Below are 20,103 nucleotides of genomic sequence, written 5' to 3' on the forward strand. Positions count from 1 at the left end.
GCCTTCTTGAACCGCTGCAGTCCGTGTGGTGAAGGAACTCCCACAGTGCTGTTAGGGAGATAGCCATGCTCTGGGCTGTGTGGCAGCTGGTTGAACTCCAGCAGTAATTAGGCACACACTCGGGAGTTTTCTCAACCCTTTGTTTTTCTTCTAACCTACACTTAAGCTCGCTGGACACAGGTAAACAAAGTGTGTGGCAACAAGAAAGAGTGTGCACTGCCTCTCGGGCAAACAGAAACTCTACCTAACCCTAACCCATGTAGTTGGATTTGGAGACTTTTAAAGATGGCGATACGCATGTCAGACAGCTGTCTTGAGCAAAAAAAACAAAACGAAAAGTCTACAGGGACTTTGTGCTTCAGGTTATAAATTCCACTGAAGAAACAGGAAGCAACAGGCACCACGCTTTGAACAAAAACACCAAAAACCACCAGAAGCACAAAGCTCATAGAGGTGAAGGGAAAATAAAACGAGGAGTTTTTACGATCGGAAAGGGCGGTGGAAGCAGATTCAACAGTGACTTTCAAAAGCAAATTGTATATATAGTTGAATAGGAAAGATTTGCAGGGCCATGGGGAAAGGGCAGAGAAGTGGGACTAATTGGACAGGCACGATGCTGTATGAAAAGCTCCATCAGCTCAAACAGCCAAACCTGGAGGCAGGCTTCACAGGTGCTTAAAGTTGGATCCACCAAGAGTGCGGAGCTCTTTGAGATACCCAATGTGGCCAAACCTTCCCTGATCCATTTACCTTTCCCTTACCAACTCGCTGCGTAAATTGTGGGCATATTGTCTCTGATCCAACCAACAGGAGCCGATAGGTCATGTGGCCATTAGGTGTTTCTCAACCACTTTCAAACTTGAGCAGGACACTGGGCCTCAACGCTTCACCAATGGGCCCAGAGGCAAGCAATCTCGGAATTCAAACTCTGGGCTTCTGGATGGTGTAAAGCAGTTCACTGGGTTGGACTTGCTACCCACCCCTCCATCACTGGCACACTGTGGCAGAAGATGCACTGCAGCAGCTCACCAGGTTACCTCCACAGTACCTCCATCCAAGTGCGGCCTCTTCCACCGAGAAAGACAAGAGCAGCAATGTCACGGGATCACCATCACCTCCAAGTCACACACCATCCTGAATTGGACAAGCACCACTGTTCCTCCAAATCCTGGAAATGAATATCCTGGAACATTGGCTATGAGGAAAGATTGGAGATGCTGGCTCTTTTTTCTTTGGAACAGAGGAGGCTGAGGGGGACCCGATTAAGGTGTATAAAATTATGAGGGGCCTAGATATAGTGGATAGGAAGGACCTATTTCCCTCGGTAAAGGGGTTAACAACCATGGGGCATAGATTTAAAGTAATTGGGGGGAGGTTTAGAGTGGATTCGAGGGGAAAAATACTTTACCCAGAGGGTGGTGGGGGTCTGGAACTCACGGCCTGAAAGGGTGGTAGAGGCAGAAACCCTCACCACATTTAAAAAATACTTGGATGTGCACCTGAAGTGCCGTAACTGCAAGGCTACGGACCGAGAGCTGGAAAGTGGGATTAAGCTGGGTAGCCTCTTGTTGGCCGGTGTGGACACAGTGGGTAGAAATGGCCTCCTCCTGTGCTATAAATTTCTCTGATTCTAAGTCCCTACCCAACAATATTCTGGGAACACCATCAGCACGAGCAGTACAGCGGTTCGAGCAGACAATCCACAACCATCTTCTCAGGGTGTCTCGGGGTGAGCAATAAACACGGCCCTGCCAGTGTCGCCCACATGATCTCCCGAAAGCAAATTACAATTAAAACACGGCAGCTACAGCAGTATCAACGTCTCAACTTTTAAAAGAAAGTTTTTTTAAACTTTTACGCGTAAAGGTGAAGAGTACTCTCTGGAACCCAAATTGTGAAGTATCACCTCACGGACCATATTCGACGTGAATTTAAACCCTTCCGACTTGTTCGTACCTCGAGGGCCTGTGTCGCCAAGCTCTCCCGATGGGCCACTAATTCCTGGCAGGCCTCGTCTGCCCGGGTGGCCAACTGCACCCTTAGTCCCAAGTTGGCCTGGAGGACCAGGGGGTCCGCGCCGTCCTGTCATTCCAGGGGCCAATGGCCTCCTCAGGTTATTGGCTAACAAGGCAATTTGATCTGCAAGAAGGAATTTTTTAAAAATCATTATTTCATTATTAAATTGTCATTCTTGGTGGAGTTTTAAGTTCCTATTATCTTGTGGATTCTGGTGTTAGTACACTGCAGACATCTTTTACAATTCAGACTCTTCACCTCTGTTACAAAGCAAAACGGAAGAAAAGGCAAATGGAATGTTGGCCTTTATTGCAAGGGGGATGGAGTATAAAAGTAGGGAAGTCCTGCTTCAACTGTACAGGGTGTTGGTGAGGACACCTAGAGTACTGCGTACATAGAATCATAGAAAATAGGTGCAGGAGTAGGCCATTCGGCCCTTTGAGCCTGCACCACCATTCAGTAAGATCATGGCTGATCATTCACCTCAGTACCCCTTTCCTGCTTTCTCTTCATACCCCTTGATCCCTTTAGCCGTAAGGGCCATATCTAACTCCCGCTTGAATGTATCCAATGAACTGGCATCAACAACTCTCTGCGGCAGGAAATTCCACAGGTTAACAACTCTCTCAGTGAAGAAGTTTCTCCTCATCTCAGTCCTAAATGGCTTACCTCTTATCCTTAGACTGTGTCCCCTGTCTCTGGACTTCCCCAACATCGGGAACATTCTTCCTGCATCTAACTTGTCCAGTCCTGTCAGAATTTTATATGTTTCTATGAGATCCCCTCTCATCCTTCTAAACTCTAGTGAATACAGGCCCAGTCGATCCAGTCTCTCCTCATGTGTCAGTCCTGCCATCCTGGGAATCAGTCTGGCGAACCTTCGCTGCACTCCCTCAATAGCAAGAACGTCCTTTCTCAGATTAGGAGACCAAAACTGAACACAATATTCCAGGTGAGGCCTCACTAAGGCTCTGTACAACTGCAGTAAGACCTCCCTGCTCCTATACTCAAATCCCCTAGTTATGAAGGCCAACATACCATTTGCCTTCTTCACCGCCTGCTGTACCTGCATGCCAAGTTTCAATGATTGATGTACCATGACACCCAGGTCTCGCTGCACCTCCCCTTTTCCTAATCTGCCACCATTCAGATAATATTCTGCCTTCGTGTTTTTGCCACCAAAGTGGATAACCCCACATTTATCCACATTATACTGCATCTGCCATGCATTTGCCCACTCACCTAACCTGTCCAAGTCACCCTGCAGCCGCTTAGCGCCCCCCTCACAGCTCACACCACCACCCAGCTTAGTGTCATCTACAAACGTGGAGATATTACACTCAATTCTTTCATCTAAATCATTGATGTATATTGTAAATAGCTGGGGTCCGAGCACTGAGCCCTGTGGCACCCCACTAGTCACTGCCTGCCATTCTGAAAAGGACCCATTTATCCCGACTCTCTGCGTCCTGCCTGCCAACCAATTCTCTATCCACATCAATACATTACCCCCAATGCTATGTGCTTTAATTTTGCACACCAATCTCTTGTGTGGGACCTTGTCAAAAGCCTTTTGAATGTCCAAATATACCACATCCACTGGTTCTCCCTTGTCCAGTCTACTAGTTACATCCTCAAAAAATTCTAGAAGATTTGTCAAGCATGATTTCCCTTTCATAAATCTATACTGACTTGGACCGATCCTGTCACTGCTTTCCAAATGCGCTGCTATTTCATCTTTAATAATTGTTTCCAACATTTTCCCCACTACTGATGTCAGGCTAACTGGTCTATAATTCCCCGTTTTCTCTCTCCCTCCTTTCTTAAAAAGTAGTGTTACATTAGCTACCCTCCAGTCAATAGGAACTGATCCAGAGTCGATAGACTGCTGAAAAATGATCACCAATGCATCCACTATTTCTGGGGCCACTTCCTTAAGTACTCTGGGATGCAGACTATCAGGCCCTGGGCCCCCTTCAATCCCATCAATTTCCCGAACACAATTTCCTGACTAATAAGGATTTCCTTCAGTTCCTCCTTCTCACTAGACCCTCGGTCCCCTAGTATTTCCGGAAGGTTATTTGTGGCTTCCTTCATGAAGACAGAACCAAAGTATTTGTTCAATTGGTCTGCCATTTCTTTGTTCTCCATTGTACATTCATCTGATTCTGACTGCAAGGGATCTACGTTTGTCTTCACTAATCTTTTTCTCTTCACATATCTATAGAAGCTTTTGCAGTCAATTTTTATGTTCCCAGCAAGCTTCCTCTCGTACTCTATTTTCCCCCTCCTAATTAAACCCTTTGTCCTCCTCTGCTGAATTCGAAATTTCTCCCAGTCCTCAGGTTTACTGCTTTTTGTGGCCAATTTATGTGCCTCTTTCTTGGATTTAACACTATCCTTAATTTCCTTGTTAGCCATGGTTGAGACACCTTCCCTGTTTTACTTTTACTCCAGACCGGGAGGTACAATTGTTGAAGTTCATCCATGTGGTCTTTAAATGTTTGCCATTGCCTATCCATCGTCAACCCTTTAAGTATCATTTGCCAGTCTATTCTAGCCAATTCATGTCTCATACCATCGAAGTTATCTTTCCTTAAGCTCAGGACCCTAGTCTCTGAATTAACTGTGTCACTCTCCATCTTAATAAAGAATTCTACCATATTATGGTCACTCTTCCCCAAGGGGTCTCGTCACAACAAGATTGCTAATTAGTCCTTTCGCATTACACATCACCCAGTCTAGGATGGCCAGCCCTCTAGTTGGTTCCTCGACATATTGGTCTGGAAAACCATCCCTAATACACTCCAGGAAATCCTCCTCCACCGTATTGCTACCAGTTTGGTTAGCCCAATCTATGTGTAGATTAAAGTCGCCCATGATAACTGCTGTACCTTTATTGCATGCATCCCTAATTTCTTGATTGATGCTGTCCCCAACCTCACTACGACTGTTTGGTGGTCTGTACACAACTCCCACTAGCGTTTTCTGCCCTTTAGTATTCCGCAGCTCCACCCATACAGATTCCATATCATCCAAGCTAATGTCCTTCCTTACTATTGCATTAATTTCCTCTTTAATGGAAATTAATGCAACACTACCCCACCTCCTTTTCCTTTCTGTCTATCCTTCCTGAATGTTGAATATCCCTGGATGCTGAGTTCCCAGCCTTGGTCACCCTGGAGCCATGTTTCCGTAATGCCAATCATATCATATTCGTACAGTTTTGGTCTCCTTATTTAAGGAGGGATATACTTGCATTGGAGGCTGTTCAGAGAAGGTTCATGAAGTTGATTCCGGAGATGAAGGGGATGAAAAAAGATTGAGCAGGTTGGATCTATACTCATTAGAGTTAGAAGACTGAGGTGATCTTATTGAGACACATAAGATTCTGAGGGGCTTTTAAAGGGTAGATGCAGAGAGGATGCTCCCCCTCATGAGGGAATCTAGAACTAGAGTGCATAGTTTCAGAATAAGGGGTCACCCATTTAAAACGGACATGAAGAAGAATTTCTTCTCTCAGAAGGATGTGAATCTTTGGAATTCTCTACCCCAGAGAGCTGTGGGGGCTGGGTCATTGAATATATTTAAGGTGGAGATAGACAGATTTTTGAACTACAGGGGAGTCCAGGGTTATGGGGAGCGGGCAGGGAAGTGGAATTGAGGCCAAGATCAGATCAGCCATGATCTTACTGAATAGCGGAGCAGGCTTGAGGGACCAAATGGCCTATTCCTGCTCCTATTTCTTATGATCTTATATAAACCGGTCACGCTGCAATTGTGTCAGCTGTGGCTCAGTGGGTAGCACACTTGTCTCTGAGTCAGAAGGTTGTGGGTTTAAGTCCCACTCTTGGAATTTTAGCATGAAAAATCTAGGCCGACACTCCCAGTGCAGTGTTGAGGGAGTGCTGCACTGTCGGAGGTGCCGTTTTTCGGATAAGAAGTTAAACTGAGGCCCCGTCTGCCTTCTCAGGTGGAGGTAAAAGATCCCAGGGCACTATTTCGAAGAAGAGCAGGGGAGTTATCCCCGGTGTCCTGGCCAATATTTATCCCTCATTCAATATAACAAAAACAGATTATCTGGTCTTTATCACATTGCTGATTGTGGGAGCTTGTTGTGTGCAAATTGGCTGCCACGTTTCCCACATTACAACAGTGACTGCACTCCAAAAGTATTTCATTGGCTGTAAAGCGCTTTGAGACATCCAGTGGTCGTGAAAGATGCTATAGAAATACAAATCTTTCTTTGAATTACAATCTCCTGCCAATAGAGACATTGCAGTGCCACCACTGGCAGGAGGGCATAATTACAGCATGCCATGTTACCATAAGCAGATTCCATTCTAAGTGTGAATGGATGACAGGAATATAAACCCACGCCCTTGAACCCTGCTTCACCTGAAGACTACACTGTGTCTCGACAACACGGGAAAGTGACTGGTTATAAAGACAACTGGAGATGAAATTGATCTCCGCGCTACGGCCAAAGATCAATTTCACCCCATTGTGTTTTAGAAAGCGTTCCCAGGTAGTTATCCATCTAAGAGTTGAGATGACAGATAAACAGCTTACAATGTTAACTCCTTTATATGTTACATATGCCATAGAATTTACAGCACAGAAACAGACCATTGGGCCCCACGCTCCGTGCTGGGGTTTATGCTCCACACCAGCCCCCTCCCACCCCTCTCCATCTCACCCCATCACCATATCCTTCTATTCCTTTGCACCTCATGTGTTTATCCAGATTACCCTCAGATGTATCTATGCTACTCGCCTCAAACCCTCCCTGTGGGAGCGAGTTCCACATTCTCATCACTCCTACATTACAACAATGACTACACTCCAAAAGTACTTCATTGGCTGTAAAGCGCTTTGAGACGTCTGGTGGTCATGAAAGGTGCTATATAAATCCTAGTCTTTCTTTCTAAAGAAGTTTTTCACACCTCAGGTAATGGGTTACCCCAGCATATGTGAATTAATATCCCTTTTGTAGCCTTGAGTTGACACAACTTTCAGTGAGACATTAATGAATTCATAGTAAGTGAATAAAGGTTGATTTGTGTGCAAGGTTAAACTCACCATTGATCAGGTTGTGACAGAGTTCCCGGATTCGCTGCTCACCCGCCAGTTTACCCTGTAAATCAGCGAGAGAGAAATGTATAAATTAATCGGTTGGTGTAAATAAACGGAATGATGGGATAGTTAGTACACGAGGCTACAGTAAAGGAGAAAGTGGATAAACCGCAGACATAGAATGGGCATGATGCGATTCGAACATGTGCTGAGCAATAATGCAAAAATAGCCCAACAGTACTGAAGTCCACATTAATATCCTGGCATAGATAGAATCATAGAAATTTACAGCATAGAAGGAGGCCATTCGGCCCATCGTGTCCGCACCGGCCGACAAAGAGCTATTCAGCCTAATCCCACTTTCCAGCTCTCGGTCCGTAGCCCTGTAGGTTACAGCACTTCAAGCACACATACAAGTACTTTTTAAATGTGGTGAGGGTTTCTGCCTCTACCACCCTTTCAGGCAGTGAGTTCCAGACCCCCACCACCCTCTGGGTGAAAGAATTTCCCCTTAAATCCCCTCTAAACCTTCCCCCAATTACTTTAAATCTGTGTCCCCTGGTTGTTGACCCCTTTGCTAAGGGGAATATGTCCTTCCTATCCACTTTATCTAGGCCCTTCATAATTTTCTACACCTCAATCAGGAGGTACCAGCGGATTGGAAAGCAGCTGTTTAAAAAAGGGGGCAGGCAAAAGGCAGGTAACTATAGGCCGGTTAGTTCAACATCTGTAGTGGGGAAAATGCTTGAAACTATCATTAAGGAAGAAATAGCAGGACATCTAGATAGGAATAGTGCAATCAAGCAGACGCAGCATGGATTCATGAAAGGGAAATCATGTTTGACTAACTTACTGGAATTCTTTGAGGATATAACGAGCATGGTGGATAGAGGTGTACCGATGGATGTGGTGTATTTAGATTTCCAAAATGCATTCGATAAGGTGCCACACAAAAGGTTACTACAGAAGATAAAGGTACGCGGAGTCAGAGGAAATATATTAGCATGGATAGAGAATTGGCTGGCGAACAGAAAGCAGAGAGTCGGGATAAATGGGTCCTTTTCCGGTTGGAAATCAGTGGTTAGTGGTGTGCCACAGGGATCGGTGCTGGGACCACAACTGTTTACAATATACATAGATGACCTGGAAGAGGGGACAGAGTGTAGTGCAACAAAATTTGCAGATGACACAAAGAATAGTGGGAAAGCGGGTTGTGTAGAGGACTCAGAGAGGCTGCAAGGAGATTTGGATAGGTTAAGCGAATGGGCTAAGGTTTGGCAGATGGAATACAATGTCGGAAAGTGTGAGGTCATCCACCTTGGGGGAAAAAAACAGTAAAAGGGAATATTATTTGAATGGGGAGGAATTCCAACATGCTGCGGTGCAGAGGGACCTGGGGGTCCTTGTGCATGAAACTCTTTTTGGAGTTCACCTGCAAAACATAAAACATTAAACGGTGCCACCCGACCTGGGTGACACTCCAGACATTTACAAGGCCCCTTTTTTTTCCCCCCTTTTTTTTGTTTTTTTTTGTGTTTTTCTTTTTTTGTTTTTTTTTTTTGGGCACTAAAATCACAATTTTCCCCAGTGCCCCCTATAAAAGGGAAGGGGGACACTAAAAGCACCGGCAATTAAAACAAATTAAACTTAAAAACGTAAAATCAAATTAAAATTTGGTTGCCGGGCGTGATGATGCACTCCAGTCCCTCCGGTGCCCACCTCTCGCGGAAGGCCGCGAGCGTACCGGTCCTTGTGCATGAATCCCAAAAGGTTAGTTTGCAGGTGCAGCAGGTAATCAGGAAGGCAAATGGAATGTTGACCTTCATTGCGAGAGGGATGGAGTACAAAAGCAGGGAGGTCTTGCTGCAACTGTATAAGGTATTGGTAAGGCTGCACCTGGAGTACTGCGTGCAGTTTTGGTCACCTTACTTAAGGAAGGATATACTAGCTTTGGAAGGGGTACAGAGAAGATTCACTTGGCTGATTCCAGAAATGATAGCGCAGTTGAATACGTGGCTTGAGCAGTGGTGCAGCAGGGAGGGATTCAAATTCCTGGGGCATTGGAACCGGTTCTGGGGGAGGTGGGACCAGTACAAACCGGATGGTCTGCACCTGGGCAGGACCGGAACCAATGTCCTAGGGGGAGTGTTTGCTAGTGCTGTTGGGGAGGAGTTAAACTAATATGGCAGGGGGATGGGAACCAATGCAGGGAGACAAAGGGAGACAAAAGGGAGGCAGAGGCAGGAAACGGAGGGGAGATGGGGGGTGGGGTGGGGGGTGGAGAGGCCCGGGGCGGGGAACAGGAAGGGCCACTGTGCGGTAGAATTCTAAAAGGACAAAGGGTGTTAAAAAAACAAGCCTGAAGGCTTTGTGTCTTAATGCAAGGAGTATCCGCAATAAGGTGAGGTGGATGAATTAACTGTGCAAATAGATGTTAACAATTATGATGTGATTGGGATTACGGAGACGTGGCTCCAGGATGATCAGGGCTGGGAACTCAACATCCAGGGGTATTCAACATTCAGGAAGGATAGAATAAAAGGAAAAGGAGGTGGGGTAGCATTGCTGGTTAAAGAGAAGATTAATGCAATAGTTCGGAAAGACATTAGCTTGGACGATGTGGAATCTATATGGGTAAAGCTGCAGAACACCAAAGGGCAAAAAACGTTAGTGGGAGTTGTGTACAGACCTCCAAACAGTAGTAGTGAAGTTGGGGAGGGCATCAAACAGGAAATTAGGGGTGCATGCAATAAAGGTGCAGCAGTTATAATGGGTGACTTTAATATGCACATAGATTGGGCTAGCCAAACTGGAAGCAATACGGTGGAGGAGGATTTCCTGGAGTGCATAAGGGATGGTTTTCTAGACCAATATGTCGAGGAACCAACTAGGGGGGCGGCCATCTTAGACTGGGTGTTGTGTAATGAGAGAGGACTAATTAGCAATCTCATTGTGCGAGGCCCCTTGGGGAAGAGTGACCATAATATGGTGGGATTCTGCATTAGGATGGAGAATGATACAGTTAATTCAGAGACCATGGTCCAGAACTTAAAGAAGGGTAACTTTGAAGGTATGAGGCGTGAATTGGTTAGGATAGATTGGCGAATGATACTTAGGGGTTGACTGTGGATGGGCAATGGCAGACATTTAGAGACCGCATGGATGAATTACAACAATTGTACATTCCTGTCTGGCGTAAAAATAAAAAAGGGAAGGTGGCTCAACCGTGGCTATCTAGGGAAATCAGGGATAGTATTAAAGCCAAGGAAGTGGCATACAAATTGGCCAGAAATAGCAGCGAACCTGGGGACTGGGAGAAATTTAGAACTCAGCAGGTTTTGATTAGGGTAGGGAAAATGGAGTACAAGAAGAAGCTTGCAAGGAACATTAAGGCGGATTGCAAAAGTTTCTATAGGTATGTAAAGAGAAAAGGGTTAGTAAAGACAAACGTAGGTCCCCTGCAGTCAGAATCAGGGGAAGTCATAACGGGGAACAAAGAAATGGCAGACCAATTGAACAAGTACTTTGGTTCAGTATTCAATAAGGAGGACACAAACAACCTTCCGGATATAAAAGGGGTCAGAGGGTCTAGTAGGGAGGAGGAACTGAGGGAAATCTTTATTAGTCGGGAAATTGTGTTGGGGAAATTGATGGGATTGAAGGCCGATAAATCCCCAGGGCCTGATGGACTGCATCCCAGAGTACTTAAGGAGGTGGCCTTGGAAATAGCGGATGCATTGACAGTCATTTTCCAACATTCCATTGACTCTGGATCAGTTCCTATGGAGTGGAGGGTAGCCAATGTAACCCCACTTTTTAAAAAAGGAGGGAGAGAGAAAACAGGGAATTATAGACCGGTCAGCCTGACCTCAGTAGTGGGTAAAATGATGGAATCAATTATTAAGGATGTCATAGCAGCGCATTTGGAAAATGGTGACATGATAGGTCCAAGTCAGCATGGATTTGTGAAAGGGAAATCATGCTTGCCAAATCTTCTGGAATTTTTTGAGGATGTTTCCAGTAAAGTGGACAAAGGAGAACCAGTTGATGTGGTATATTTGGACTTTCAGAAGGCTTTCGACAAGGTCCCACACAAGAGATTAATGTGCAAAGTTAAAGCACATGGGATTGGGGGTAGTGTGCTGACGTGGATTGAGAATTGGTTGTCAGACAGGAAGCAAAGAGTAGGAGTAAATGGGTACTTTTCAGAATGGCAGGCAGTGACTAGTGGGGTACCGCAAGGTTCTGTGCTGGGGCCCCAGCTGTTTACACTGTACATTAATGATTTAGACGAGGGGATTAAATGTAGTATCTCCAAATTTGCGGATGACACTAAGTTGGGTGGCAGTGTGAGCTGCGAGGAGGATGCTATGAGGCTGCAGAGTGACTTGGATAGGTTAGGTGAGTGGGCAAATGCATGGCAGATGAAGTATAATGTTGATAAATGTGAGGTTATCCACTTTGGTGGTAAAAACAGAGAGACAGACTATTATCTGAATGGTGACAGATTAGGAAAAGGGAAGGTGCAACGAGACCTGGGTGTCATGGTACATCAGTCATTGAAGGTTGGCATGCAGGTACAGCAGGCGGTTAAGAAAGCAAATGGCATGTTGGCCTTCATAGCGAGGGGATTTGAGTACAGGGGCAGGGAGGTGTTGCTACAGTTGTACAGGGCCTTGGTGAGGCCACACCTGGAGTATTGTGTACAATTTTAGTCTCCTAACTTGAGGAAGGTCATTCTTGCTATTGAGGGAGTGCAGCGAAGATTCACCAGACTGATTCCCGGGATGGTGGGACTGACCTATCAAGAAAGACTGGATCAACTGGGCTTGTATTCACTGGAGTTCAGAAGAATGAGAGGGGACCTCATAGAAACGTTTAAAATTCTGACAGGTTTAGACAGGTTAGATGAAGTCCTTACTACTAGGGGGATCAAGGGGTATGGCGAGAAAGCAGGAAGCGGGTACTGAAGTTCAATTGAATGGCGGTGCAGGCTAGAAGGGCTGAATGGCCTGCTCCTCCACCTATTTTCTATGTTTCTATGTTTCTATGAGGGGCTTACCTGATGATGATAGATTGAGTAGACTGGGACTTTACTCCTTGGAGTTCAGAAGGATGAGGGGTGATCTTATAGAAACATTTAAAATCATGAAAGGGATAGACAAGATAGAGGCAGAGAGGTTGTTTCCATTGGTCGGGGAGACTAGAACTAGGGGGCACAGACTCAAAATACGGAGGAGCCAATTTAAAACCGAGTTGAGAAGGAATTTCTTCTCCCAGAGGGTTGTGAATCTGTGGAATTCTCTGCCCAAGGAAGCAGTTGAGACTAGCTCATTGAATGTTTTCAAGTCAAAGATAGATAGATTTTTAACCAATAAGGGAATTAAGGGTTACGGGGAGTGGGCGGGTAAGTGGAGCTGAGTCCACGGCCAGATCAGCCATTATCTATTGAATGGCGGAGCAGGCTAGAGGGGTTAGATGGCCTACTCCTGTTCCTAATTCTTATGTTCTTATGTTCTTATGTTCTCCCTTTCCCCTGCTCCAAAGTAAACAAACCCAGCTTATCCAATCTTTCCGCATAGCTAAAATTCTCCAGTCCTGGCAACATCCTCGTAAATCTGCTCTGTACCCTCTCTAGTGCAATCACATCTTTCCATTCCGCAGTCACCCCTAGCACCCCCTCCCCCTCCCACGGCACCTTCCCGTGCAAGCGCAGGAGATGCAACACCTGCCCTTTTACCTCCTCCCCCCACTATCCAGGGCCCCAAATACTTCTTCCAGGTGAAACAGCAATATACTTGTACTTCTTGCAATGTAGTATACTGTATTCGCTGCTCACGATGTGGTCTCCTCTACACTGGGGAGACCAAGCGTATATTGGATGACCGCTTTGCTGAACACCTCCGTTCAGTCTGTAAGTGTGACCCCGAGTTTCCGGTCGCCTGTCACTTTAATTCCCCACTCCACTCCCACTCTGACCTCTCCGTCCTCGGCCTCTTACACTGTTCCACTGAAGCTCAACGCAAGCTCGAGGAACAGCACCTCATCTTTTGTTCAGGCACTTTACAGCCTTCTGGACTCAACATCGAGTTCAACAATTTCAGACCATAACCTCTGGCCATCTTTGGCTCCCTTCCCCACCCCGCCTCCCCCCTTACCTCCATCTTATGTTTTTTTTTCTTCTTTCTTTTCTCTTTGTCTCTAATGACAGCTGGTCATTACTCCACCATTCACACCCTATCCAGATTAACCTTTTTCTAACTTCTGACATTACCATTTCAATTCTGCCATCATCCCTTTTGTCTCTCTAATCTGCCTACCACCCTATCACAGACCTTCCCTTTTGTTCTTTCTTCCCCTCCCCCAGTCAGTGCTTAAGAATGCGCTCTATTCGAACATTCGGCAATTCTGACGCAGGGTTGTCGACCTGAAACATTAACTTTGTTTTTCTCTCCACAGATGCTGCCTGACCCGCTGAGATTGCTAGCATTCTCTGTTTTTATTATCATATCTTTCCTGAAATGTGGTTACCAGAACTGCACACAGTACTCTAGCTGTGGCTTCAACATAGAAACATAGAAAATAGGTGCAGGAGTAGGCCATTCGGCCCTTCGAGCCTGCACCACCATTCAATAAGATCATGGATGATCATTCCCTCAGTATCCCTTTCCTGCTTTCTCTCCATACTCCTTGATCCCTTTAGCCGTAAGGGCCATATCTAACTCCCTTTTGAATATATCCAATGAACTGGCCTCAACAACTCTCTGCGGTAGGGAATTCCACAGGTTAACAACTCTCTGAGTGAAGAAGTTTCTCCTCATCTCAGTCCTAAATGGCTTACCCCTTATCGTTAGACTGTGTCCCCTGGTTCTGGACTTCCCCAACATCGGGAACATTCTTCCTGCACCTAACCTGTCCAGTCCACCGTCAGAATTTTATATGTTTCTATGAGATCCCCTCTCATCCTTCTAAACTCCAATAAATAAAGGCCCAGTCGATCCAGTCTCTCCTCATATGTCAGTCCTGCCATCCTGGGAATCAGTCTGGTGAACCTTTGCTGCACTCCCTCAATAGCAAGAACGTCCTTCCTCAGATTAGGAGACCAAAACTGAACACAATATTCCAGGTGAGACCTCACCAAGGCCCTGTACAACTGCAGTAAGACCTCCCTGCTCCTATACTCAAATCCCCTAGCTATGAAGGCCAACATACCATTTGTCTTCTTCACCGCCTGCTGTACCTGCATGCCAACTTTCAATGACTGATGAACCATGACACCCAGGTCTCGTTGCACCTCCCCTTTTCCTAATCTGCCGCCATTCAGATAATATTGTGCCTTCGTGTTTTTGCCCCCAAAGTGGATAACCTCACATTTATCCACATTATACTACATCTGCCATGCATTTGCCCATTCACCTAACCAGTGTTTTTTACAGTTCAAGCATAACCCCCCTGCTCTTGCATTCTATGCCTCGGCTAATAAAGCCAAGTATTCCGAATGCCTTCTTAACCACCTTATCGACCTGGCCTGCTACCTTCAGGGATCTGTAGACATGCATTCCAAGATCTCTTTGTTCCTCTACACATCTCAGTGTCCTACCATTTAATGTGTATTCCCTTGCCTTGTTGTTAGCCATTCTCCAAATTCATTACCTCACACTACTCTGGATTGAATTCCATTTGCCACTGTTCTGCCCACCTGACCATATCGTGAATGTATTCTGTGTGACACAGGCTAACACATCATCTCATTAGGATTCTGCTCACCCAAGCTCAGCAAGCAGGCTGCGCTGTCAGTCTAAAATCTGAAGCATCAGAGCATCTGTGTAAAGAATGATGGCCTAGTTTGGAGATAACACGTCCAGGTTAGCGTGCTATAACTGTGCAAAATGATCCACGTTTATTGAATGACATTCAGCTGGAGTGCAGAGTTGGTGGAGTGACATTGGCATCTCCTGGGAAGCTGCATGGGACACCAAGGATCACGTGACGATACTCTCAGAATTAATGGATTCAGAGAAGGTCACTGCCATTGTCTAGCAGCCTCGAGATGCTCCGCAAAGATAATTGGCAAATAATCCAGGGGGAATGAAGAAAAATATTCTTTACATAGTGAGTTGTGGTGATCTGGAACACGCTGCTTGAAAGGGCGGTGGGAGCAGATTCAATTGTAACTTTCAAACAGGGAGTTGGATATACAGTTGAAAACAACAACAACTTGCATTTATATAGTGCCCTTAACGTAGTAAAACGTCCCCAGGCTCTCCACAAGAGCGATTATTAGGCACAATTTGACACTGAGCCGCACAAGGAGATATTAGAAAAGGTGAAAAGAGGTAGGTTTTAAAGAGCAATTTGAAGGAGGGGAGTGAGGTGGAGAAGTTTGGGGCCCAGGCAGCTGAAGGCACAGCCGTCAATGGTGGAGCGATTATAATCGTGGATGTGCAAGAGGCCAGAATTGGAGGAGCGCAGAGATCTGGGGCGGGGGGGGGGGGGAGGGGGGGCGCTGTAGGGTTGGAGGAGAATTTGAAACAGGGATGAGAATTTTAGGACTGAAGCAAAAAGGAGAAATGTGCAGGTCTACGGGGAAAGGGCAGGGAGAGTGGGACTAATGGGATCGCTCTTTCAAAGAGCAGGCACAGGCACGATGGGCCGAATGGCCTCCTGTACGGAATGATTTTATGAAATCAGCAGCTGGCATACGTACGGGAGCTGTGCTAGTGGGATCGGTCTCGCACCAGTCTTTGGCGCTGAGATTTATTGGGAAACCTGCTGTACGGAATGGCCCGCGTTCGTTTTCTGCCACGTAAACTCTGAAACGTAAGGTTCAGGTTAGACCCTCCCTCTCCTGTCCCAGAGTATTTCTGAAGAGGTTACTCACGGGAATGCCTGGTTTTCCGGTGACCCCGGGCACTCCGCTTTCTCCGGCCACACCCATCAGCCCGGTAGGCCCAGGAACGCCGTCTGATCCGGGAACGCCAGTCGGTCCGGTGCTACCTTTGGGTCCCACCTCGCCACGAGGTCCTGACTGCAAAGATCAAAAAGTCAAATGGGAATTAATGAAGGATCACCCAGCTCTCCGCGAAATCTGGTGAGAGATCACCCAGCTCTCCGCGAAATCTGGTGAGAGATCACCCAGCTCTCCACCGGGTCTGGTGAGAGATCACCCAGCTCTCCGCGAAATCTGGTGAGAGATCACCCAGCTCTCCACCGGGTCTGATGAGAGATCACCCAGCTCTCCGCCGGGTCTGGTGAGAGATCACCCAGCTCTCCGCGAAATCTGGTGAGAGATCACCCAGCTCTCCACCGGGTCTGGTGACAGATCAGAAACTGGGATAGCATGAAATTACTTTCAACTGCATGTTGAATTACTTTAGAGGATATATGACAATAAAGACTTGGTAACCGATTTATTCCTTCCTCCTCATATATCTCGCCCCATGCACGGCCCCCGAACACAGAGGGGGGCTTCACAGAGGCTGGTACATGGCCACTGGCTGCCATGGATTTTACACCAGCCAGCTGCCTGATACTTGCCGGAAAAATCATCAATTGAAAATCGGGGTGGGGGGCGGAGGTGGGGGGAGGGGGAGGGGGGAGGCGTAGGACGTGGGCCATTCCATTGCTCTCCAAGACCGATCCAATGCAACTTTCAGATGGTCCTGTAAATGGGTAAGCAGGTTCCACCGCTGATACAGATGAATTTTGTTCCGGGAATAAAATTTTTGGGGATACAGTATCAAAGTCATTTGAGACATGACATGTGGTACATGTAATGTGGCTTGGAAGGAAAAAGATGACGTTGGATCTACGATTCCCAATTGATGGTACTTGCCATCTCTCTGATGTCACTTACCTCTCCCTTCTGCCCCTGTGATCCTGGTTGGCCCTAAAGGGAAGAAAAGGAAAGTGGTTAAAGATTGATTCCGGGCAAATCTTACCTCAGGGCAACCTTGGCCTCCTGGTGCCCGAGCTTGCAGTCTTCCTCGTGGGTTCAGTAACGCGGGCACCTCTGACTGCCCGAGGATGGGGGTGTGTTGGCTGTTTCCGGGGTAGCAGGTACATAAAACCATAAGAAATAGGAGCAGGAGTAGGCCACTGGCCCCTCGAGCTTGCTCCGCCATTCAATAAGATCATGGCTGATCTGATCATGGACTCAGCTCCACTCCCCCGCCCGCTCCCCATAACCCTTTACTTCCCATTGTTCAAAAATCTATCTCGGCCTTAAATGACCCAGCTCCACAGCTCTTGGGGGCAGAGAATTCCACAGATCTACGGCCCTCTGAGAGAAGAAAATTCTCCTCATCTCAGTTCTAAATGGGCGGCCCCTTATTCTTAAACTCTGCCTCCTAGCTCTAGATTTTCCGACGAGGGGCAACATCATCTCTGCATCCACCTTGTCGAGCCCCCTCAGAAATGTTTCGATAAGATCACCTCTCATTCTTTTAAACTCCAACGAGTAGAGGCCCAACTTACTCAACCTTTCTTCATCAGTCAACCCCCTCATCTCAAGAATCAACCGAGTGAACCTTCTCTGAGCTGCCTCCTCGAGCATGATTCCACGCTCACAGTCACACACCAGCTGCAATTTGAGGGAACTATATCCTTTTCGCTTCACAAAGGCATGAGGCTGGTATCCAAAAGGACAGCGCATTCCATCCATGAACTAGAGAGAATCCCCCATGTGCTAGAAACTCACAGTACTTTCAGCAGTGTCAGCCATGGCTCAGTGGGTAGCACCCTCGCTCGAAGTCAGAAGGTTGGGGATTCAAGTCCCACTCCCAGACTTGAGCACAAAAATCTGGGCTGACACTCCATTGCAATACTGAGGGAGCGCTGCACTGTCAGAGGGGCAGTACTAAGGGAGCGCTGCACTGTCGGAGGGGCAGTACTGAGGGAGCGCTGCACTGTCAGAGAGCAAGTACTGAGGGAGCACTGCACTGTCGGAGGGGCAGTACTGAGGGAGCACTGCACTGTCGGAGGGACAGTACTGAGGGAGCGCTGCACTGTCGGAGGGGCAGTACTGAGGGAGCGCTGCACTGTCGGAGGGGCAGTACTGAGGGAGCGCTGCAATGTCGGAGGGACAGTACTGAGGGAGCGCTGCACTGTCGGAGGGACAGTACTGAGGGAGCGCTGCACTGTCGGAGCGGCAGTACTGAGGGAGCGCTACACTGTGGGGGTGGCCGGCTTTTGGATGAAACATCTGCCCTCTCACGTGGATGTAAAAGATCCCACGGCACTATTCTAAGAAGAGTGGGTGAGTTCACCCCGGTGTCTTGGCCAATAGCCCTCAATTAACATCACTACAAAACAGTTTATCTGGTTATTATCATCTTGCTGTGTGTGGGAGCTTGCTGCGTGGAAAACTGGCTGCCGCGTTTCCCACATTACAACACTGACTACACTTCACAAAGTGCTTCTTTGGCTGTAAAGTGCTCTGGGACGTCTAGTGTAGAAATGCAAGTCTTCCTTTTTTTCTTTTTTCATGCTCCTGTCGATTGTCCATGGGTGGGGGGAATTGTCTCGCTGGTAAGTCACCTGCCTTCACTCCTGATTATTATGCCCACTTATAACGAAGTACATGTGCAGGAGGTGCCCGTTAATGTATTTGGAGTTGTTGGGCATGCAGATAACGTGCTGGCTCTCTCTGGACCCTCTGGTCACCCCCTCTACTGACTGCTCCAGGCCACCCCAGTTTCCACCGAGGTACTGGTGTCTGTCGCCAGGTCATCTGAAGGCTGACCTCAAAGAGGTCGAAGGCTGCCTTGGTCCCCAGACTAGAGGTGCATGCAGTGCCCCCCTGGAGGCAGCTAGCAGGATCACAACATATGGAAATTGAGGTCCCTGCTCACCTCTGCAGGCATTGGTCGTCTGCGCTGGGAGCCCAACTACAGATCTGCTTCAAGCACATGCCACATCTCTACCTCTCCCCATCTCTTCATTCACAACCTCCTGAGGGACCGTTCCTCAGACCCTTTGGCGTGTAGGTGGTGGTAGGTATGGTAAAGGAACCTGCTGTACAACCTGATCTCTTGGGCATCCCACCCTTCACTCGCCCTCCAGGGAGCACGATTTCCATGCTGTAGGAGCACAGAAATGGGGACAAACTGCAATCTAGTTAAAGTTCTTGAAAAGCCAACAAATGAAATATATTGCACAAAACCCCTCCCCAAATGATGCTGTTCTGACCTGTTCAGTGCAGCTTTAAGGTGAGCCTGAACTTCCTTTATACTTGCCATTTTGACCAGGGTCCAGTGGGTGCCCTTTGCACTGAGTGTATTTCCAGCTCAAGACCCAGACGGCCGGTATACTGCCTTCAGCAGCTCATTAGAATATTACAATCAGCAGCTCATTAGAATATTACAATCAGCAGCTCATTAGAATATTGCAATCAGCAGCTCATTAGAATATCACAATCAGCAGCTCATTATCATATTACAATCAGCAGCTCATTATCATATTATCATATTACAAGCAGTATTTCATTAATACTGGACAAACGGATGAATTTTCAAGACTTCTGCATGGTTGATATGACTGGCGATAGCCATAGTTGCTTTAATGCTGAGCGTTTCACCTGAAGTCCATTGTGAGTGTTGGTTGTGAGAAACAGTGATTGTCAGGTCAGTGATTGGGTAATATCGAGCTCTTGGTAGAACGTAACTCACCAAATCGCCTTTTTCTCCTGGGAGCCCATCAGACCCTGCGAGTCCCTATAAAACAGCACATACAATAGGAGTTATCGTATAGTTAAACAACAGTGAGTGCATTCCATTCACAGAGTGTGACAAGAAACAGACAAGGGGTCATTAAAAGATTTTTTTTAAAACTATGATTGCTGGAAATCTGACAGAAAGCGATGGAAATGTACAACAGGCCAGTCAGCTTATAGAAAGGGGAGCAGTCAGGTTAACATCTCGGGTCCTGATTGAACTGCAGTGCTTAAAATCCTGTTACATCTCTAACTTTTTCCAGTTCTGACGAAAGATCATTGACCTGAAACGTTAACTC

General features: G+C 46.9%; 1 protein-coding gene across 1 annotated transcript in view; it reads right to left on the reverse strand.

Annotated features, from left to right (window-relative positions):
• col9a3 (collagen, type IX, alpha 3) overlaps nt 1-20,103 on the reverse strand; it is a 160,472-nt gene that overhangs the window by 9,869 nt on the left and 130,500 nt on the right. Inside the window, exons 26-30 of the mRNA XM_070894907.1 lie at nt 19,761-19,805; nt 16,949-16,981; nt 15,974-16,120; nt 7,099-7,153; nt 1,957-2,139 (exon numbers count right to left, since the gene is read on the reverse strand). Of these exons, the coding sequence (XP_070751008.1) occupies nt 1,957-2,139; nt 7,099-7,153; nt 15,974-16,120; nt 16,949-16,981; nt 19,761-19,805 (463 nt within the window). The remainder of the gene's footprint in view (nt 1-1,956; nt 2,140-7,098; nt 7,154-15,973; nt 16,121-16,948; nt 16,982-19,760; nt 19,806-20,103) is intronic.

The sequence above is a fragment of the Pristiophorus japonicus genome, chromosome 12 (assembly GCF_044704955.1).
Source record: "Pristiophorus japonicus isolate sPriJap1 chromosome 12, sPriJap1.hap1, whole genome shotgun sequence".
NCBI lineage: Eukaryota > Metazoa > Chordata > Chondrichthyes > Pristiophoridae > Pristiophorus > Pristiophorus japonicus.